This window comes from Sinocyclocheilus rhinocerous, unplaced genomic scaffold, assembly GCF_001515625.1.
Source record: "Sinocyclocheilus rhinocerous isolate Xijiao unplaced genomic scaffold, SAMN03320098_v1.1 scaffold1655, whole genome shotgun sequence".
NCBI classification, from domain to species: Eukaryota; Metazoa; Chordata; class Actinopteri; order Cypriniformes; family Cyprinidae; genus Sinocyclocheilus; species Sinocyclocheilus rhinocerous.
In genome coordinates, this window is record NW_015655597.1 from 629,525 (window position 1) to 636,391 (window position 6,867).

General features: G+C 36.9%; 1 protein-coding gene across 6 annotated transcripts in view; it reads right to left on the reverse strand.

The window, feature by feature from the left end:
• Positions 1–5,263: 5,263 nt before the first annotated feature.
• LOC107718733 (glutamate receptor ionotropic, kainate 1-like) overlaps positions 5,264–6,867 on the reverse strand; it is a 69,444-nt gene continuing 67,840 nt past the window's right edge. For 3 of the 6 annotated variants that reach the window (XM_016525944.1, XM_016525942.1, XM_016525940.1), the window contains one exon: positions 5,444–5,524. Coding sequence is in view for 3 of the 6 variants with exons in the window: in XM_016525943.1 (XP_016381429.1) it covers positions 5,386–5,538 (153 nt within the window). In the remaining 3 variants the exon portion in view is untranslated. Of the gene's footprint in view, positions 5,539–6,867 lie in introns of all 6 variants that reach the window. The other 3 variants (XM_016525943.1, XM_016525941.1, XM_016525945.1) reach the window with 2 other exon arrangements.

Below are 6,867 nucleotides of genomic sequence, written 5' to 3' on the forward strand. Positions count from 1 at the left end.
TTTTTGAACCAGGCTGTAAACATGTTTTTTTCTGCTGTAAAGTTGGGCATTTTAACATGGGGTGTCTATGGGATTGACTCCCTTTTGCAGCCAGCCTCTAGCGGCCAGTTGACAAATTACAGTTTAAGTCACTTCCTTGTTGGCTTCACGAGAGAGAGCGGGAGGTTGCCGCTTGGAGGCACCGTAAAATACCGCAATCTGCCGCGACACCTCAGAATTTATAGCACAAACCCGGATGTTCGACATTTTAGAACGAATGAGTAACTTATTATTTATTTTCAAAAACATACAGCACAACCACTGTCCGATTTCCAAACGAATTAATCTTTTTTTTTTAGTGAATTAAAAATATGCAGCGCAACCAGTGAATTCCAATTATCAAATGAGTGACTCTAATGAGCCATTTTTAATGAATCAAACAGGCAGCAGTTACTAACGTGTAATTAAAGATACACATTTTGTCAGTAATAGGGTACTTTATGAATATTGATGAATGAAAGATGCTCCACATTATTGTGTAGTAGTAGTAGGCCTAGTAGTAGTGTTAAGGTTGTATTTATGGCGTATTTAAAATGGAAGCATTAAAGAACTGCAGAATTAAAACCAGAATTGTTCAGTTCTTTACAGGTTTGGAACAGCATGAGGGTATATAGGCTAAATTATGACCAAAAAGAACAAAACTTTCAATTTTGGGTAAACTATCATTTTAATAGCAAATTACTCACATTCGGATTCACATAATTACAACCCAATAGAACAAGAGCACGTCTGTTTGTTTCTAAACTAACTGCCCCTCAGCTACACAGTGTGACTCTTTGTGGCTGATGTCCCATAATACAAAGACATAACACCACTGTCTAATCAGTGCACAGGCTTGCCTCGCAGACAAAGGTGACTGTTATTTGGTATGAGAGGACAGTGGTTAGCTCTAATAGAGCACTTGGACTTGTGCATGTCATCTCCTGCGTTTGAGGATCCTCCTGAGAGCATTACAAAAACTGCACCTGCAGTCCTCATTCAAAATCGGTGTCCCACCCATAGACAGGATGGCTTTATCACAGCCAAATGGTTTAGAGTGTGTATGTGTGCACTGAGTTCTGGATAACAGTGGACAAAGCCTACACAACTCCATTACTTGAGTGCTGTTGGTCAAATATTACTCCATTACAAGTGAAAGAGATTTTTACTTAAGTAAAAGTACAGAAGTACTTGCTTTTAAAAGTACTCAAGTACCAAAAGTAAATTTCCTTTTTTATGTCAATGCACTGTTTTATTATTGTTGTATGTATGCAATACTTGCAATACCTTATGCCTCTGAAGCAACTTACAATAATACACTGACTAGCTTGTATAGTATATCTTTGGAATAAAGAGGTTTTAGAATGTTAAATACCTATATAAATGAAACAAGTGAATTAACAAACAATCATCAGATTTTCACGCAAATCCTGAAAGTTGACAAATGAAATGATCCAATATTATATATCTGTGAGTGGCAAAGGTATGTGAATCTCTAGGATTAGCAGTTAATTTGAAGGGCGAGATTAGTGTCAATCTGTTCAGAGGTGTTTTCAATCACTATTAGGTTTAAGTGCATGGTCCATTTTATTTAAAGAACAGGGATCTATCAAAGTCTGATCATGTTTGTGGAAGTATATGTCTGTATGTCTTGTGTCATGGCACAAACAAAGGATAGCTCTGAGGATCTCAGAAAAAGAGTTGTTGTTGCTCATCAGGCTCGAAAAGGTTACAAAATCATCTCTAAAGAGTTTGAACTCCACAAATCCACAGTCAGACAGATTGTGTACAAATGGAGGAAAATCAAGACCATTGTTACCCTCCCCAGGAGTGGTCCACCAACAAAGATCACTCCAAAGCAAGACATGTAATAGTCAGTGAAAGGACCCCATGTAACTTCTAAGCAACTAAAGGCCTTTCTCACATTGGCTAATATTAATGTTCACGAGTCCACCATCAGGAGAACACTGAACAACCATGGTGTGCCTGGCAGAGTTGCAAGGAGAAAGCCACTGCTCTCCAAAGAGAACATTGCTGCCCGTCTGCAGATCATGTGGACAAGCCAGAGGGCTATTGGAGAAAGGTTTAATGGATGAGACCAAAAAAGAAATTTTGGGTTTAAATGAGAAGCGTTACATTTGGAGAAAGGAAAACACTGCATTCCAACATAAGAACCTTATCCAATCTGTGAAACATGGTGGTGGTAGTATCATGGTTTGGGCCTGTTTTGCTGCATCTGGGCCAGGATGGCTTGCCATCATTGATGGAACAATGAATTCTGAATTATACCAGCAAATTCTGAAGGAAAATGTCAGGGCATCTGTCCGAGAACTGAATCTCAAGTGAAAGTGGGTCATGCAGCAAGACAACGACCCCAAGCACACAAGTCGTTCTACCAAAGAATGGTTAAAGAAGAACAAAGTTAATGTTTACTCTTATGTCATTCCAAACCCACTATCTTCTGGAGGAAGAGAAATTCAATGAATATCCGGTTGGGTGAATTCAATTAAATGGCAGCACGTTATGACTGTCTCCAATTGATTTTGGTTAAAAACAACTCGATATTTAATTAGCTGAACAGTAAAATCGTAGGAGCTGCCATTGCTTTCCTGTACGCTATTCAGTGCTTCATCCAGTCCATTAGGCGGTGGTATGAAAGTTATACAGGTTTGAAACGACATGAGGGTGGGTAAATCATGACAGAATTCATATTTTTGAGTGAATTACTCATTGAAAGTCGATTAATGTCAGGCCTGATTTAAGTGAATTTGCACAATTATTTGGAAAACACAGACTTTGAATTACAGTTCAGCCTGCATACACTGTAAAAAAATTTAATTTTACTTAATTTAACGAATCGTTTATGCATGACACTGGGGAACAACCTGATGTTTTTTCTCTTTATTTCTCTCTCTCCCCACTGCTTCCTCTCAACCTCGCTTGAAAAAAAAAACACGTTCAGTGTGTTTGCTTTGACATAAACCGTCCCATAGGTCTTGCCAAGCAGTTCAACAGACAGAGTTGGAGCAGAACTGTCTGTGAAGTAACAGGTGAATTTGAAACAGAAGAGCAATTTCCTCCTCTCTTTTAAACTAAAGATTTCATTTCAAAATGAATCAAGGTGTTTGTCAGATTACACTTATAAATGCAGGCTTCACATCACAGAAAAAAAAGAAAAGAAAAATAGCTTAAATATCGCTGTCCCAAAACGGCTTCCATTAGCATAAAACCATAAAGCAGGAGAGTGATCTGCCATTAGTGTGAAAGTGACACCATATAGTCTCTGTTCTCATGTGATGTTGCTATTAATCATCACAGAGGCACTTAGTAGCACAAGAATCAGATCTGCAAGGATTTGTTAACTAAAGCTGATCACATTTGTTATCAGGGGACATCGATCTGACCCTCAGCGATGACTGAGATGTTGTTACATTGTACTGATATCATATACTTGATCTTAATCGAGCAAACAAATTATTTACGAGGATAAGGTGATTCTCTTCATGTAAATAGACACATTAACATATAGTGGGTTACAGAAGTCTGAGACAACGAAAATCTTAGAATCAGTTCTATACAAATTCGAATATTATATATATATATATATATATACACACACACATATATAATTTAGTTATTTTATTTATTAATTTGAATATTTTTAATAAAATAGAAGTCTGGCATACGTCGCCAGAGAGAAGTCTGTTGTTTACAAAAGGTCCAGTTGCCACATTTTGATTAATACGATATCAAAAACAAACAAAAAAAGATCTCACAATAAGATCTATAACATGCAGTTAGAAAATTCATTTTCTAGGGTGAAAATAGACACAGAACTATATTTTTAGTCCACTAATCAGTAAGTTTGTGACATTGTGACAAACCAAATATTAAGAAATTCTGAAAAAAAAAAGCATTTGAACTCTACTTCTACATGATAATAGCTTCTGCTTTTAAAGCAAGGACTCCATGAAAGTCGTTTTCAATAGCCCTAACATGTTTCAAAGTCTGAGGGCTTTGAAACTGACTGCCAGGCCCGAACAGCCCCGAGCAGTCCTTATCTTCTTAAGTGTGAATGGCCCTCAGTCTCTCTGAAGTGCTATAATATCTGTATGTTTGCCAGTAGCCCACGAGCTTCCCCTCACATGTACACAAACTCAAACTCACAAACACCACAAAACATCTTTCATGTCTAATTTTCTCAGAGGCCAAAACTGAGCTAGAAAATGCATTGTCTTTCTGGTCCAGACATGGCTGATATGTATAACAGGGACACCAGCATGTCCAGTTGTCTATATATATATACAGGTGCATCTCAATAAATTAGAATGTCGTGGAAAAGTTCATTTATTTCAGTAATTCAACTCAAATTGTGAAACTCGTGTATTAAATAAATTCAATGCACACAGACTGAAGTAGTTTAAGTCTTTGGTTCTTTTAATTGTGATGATTTTGGCTCACATTTAACAAAAACCCACCAACTCACTATCTCAACAAATTAGAATACTCCATAAGACCAATAAAAAAAAACATTTTTAATGAATTGTTGGCCTTCTGGAAAGTATGTTAATTTACTGTACATGTACTCAATACTTGGTAGGGGCTCCATTTGCTTTAATTACTGCCTCAATTCAGCGTGGCATGGAGGTATATATATATATATATATATATGTATAGTTTTTTTTAAGCCACACTTTGCTTTGATTTACCACTACGTTTAATCTTCAGAGAGTAATTTGTCTGGGTCATGGAGCAGGTAGCTCTTGAAGCAGAGGCTGTCCTTTTAACTTTATTTGATTGTGCCTCAGTTTGAGGGAGAATACTTCGGTCAGTCCCTCGAGGCAGGCGCTTTGTGTGTAGCAGGCAGAACGTCTTAAATTGTTAGGGTCAAAATGGGAAAAAAGTAATGGAGAAACAACCATGACTACATTCCCTTTGGAACAGTCATGGATTAGAAGCATCTTCTCTATTATTTTCTGTTGTTATGTAATGCTTCAATTAATAGAAGCTGCGTCACTGATAAAAGAACGCCTGGAACAAGATAAATGCCCAAATGTGTGTAAAAAATGTACACTTTTGTTTATTACATTAAGGACAGCACAAGAAAATGTTACCGTATAATGCGATGTGCTTGTACTTTAATAAATATCTCAAAATAAATTATTCCTTTCATTTTCAGATATTACCTGTGTACTTAACACAAGACCAACACAATCCACATAATACTAATATAAAAACCTGCAAATTTATGAATAAAAAGCACATAAACAATTGATTGAAAAAACAAACAGCCTCAGAGATTGATTTCACCGGCAGGTACGTCAAAAGCAGAGCTGCTCCTTGTTCGTGTGGCTGTTGGAGGTGGATCTAGGCCATTGTCTCTTTCCTCTGGATGCGTTTGTGGTTACATAAGACTCCAGACAGGCCGGCTCTTCCTCTGTGTCTGCCTCTCTTCCTCAACGCCTTATGGCACCTGAGGGATATGCCCAGGTCTTCCATCACAGCACTGAAAGAGACACACTGTCAAAGAAGAACACGAGGGCTTGCGTGAGTCTCTCTTCACACACAAACATGCACACAGACACACTTACAGTACATACTCACACATACACACAGTCTAACAGAGTCCAGTTCGGTTATTCAAGTGAATGTGATGCTTGTAGTGTTACTGCACTGCAAAACATGATATATATAAACAACAACAACAACAATAAAACAGGACTTTCTGCTTGGATTTTTATTTGCATTCCATCTAATTGTTTTTCATTCTATTTTTAGGCCTCTTTGCTACTTTTAGTTATAAGGATAGTGTAGAAAAAGCATAAAATTGATGTGGAGAGTGAGAACAGGGTTGGGACTATATGGTGAATTTTATGCTGTGCTCACGAGATAGCTGCCACGCTAAACCTCTTCGGAAGAAAGATCTGGTTTATATTGCATGGACGCAATAGATTTGACTTGCTGTGTAGCCCGTGTTCTATTGTGATAACGCAGATTTCTTTGTTTCAGAGAGATTCTACCAGTCTTGGTCTTGTCCGCCATGAGATGTTCAAGGCATGAAAGCCACAGCTCTAGACACAGCTCTATGCCGCCGGGGACGTGGGAGGCAGATAATTCGCTCCCGGCTGATTACGGTTATCCTGTGGGCTAATTTCAGACACGGTAATCTTAGACTTTTTAATTGTTCTTTCTTTTCGAGGGCATCAATATTTAATCAAGTCATTATGAAGACTCTTCTCTTGATGTCTTTTCTCTGCCAAATACAGCTAAAGTGAATTACATTCCAGAGAATGATATCAGTGTCAGGTGTTTATGGAACAAAAAAAGAAGTGAAAGATTGGAGTTCACTGATTCTTGAGACAGGAAATACATTTTCCACAACTTTACCTCACATGTATGTGCTTTTTCATTAACATTACTATTTCATTATCAAAATTGACATTAAACTCACTCTCCTAAAACCATTTTAAATAGTAGTTTTAATTATTAAGAATTTACTTCATATTGTGCTGTCAAATCGATTAATCGCAATTAATCGCATCCAAAATAAAAGTTTGTTTACATAATGTGTATATTTATATGTAAAAAATGTTTGTTTGTAAAAAACCCTCTAACACTAGCACTCTATATTCTTTTTCTATTCTATCTACTTGTTTTCTTTTTTGCTACGTGCCGCATATTATTGCTCTTATGTTGGTTTGATTGCTTCTATTGTCCTCATTTGTAAGTCACTTTAGATAAAAGCGTCTGCTAAATGACTAAATGTAAATAAATACACACACACATACATGTATACAGTATATTTAAGAAATATGCATGTGTGTATATATATATATATATATATATATA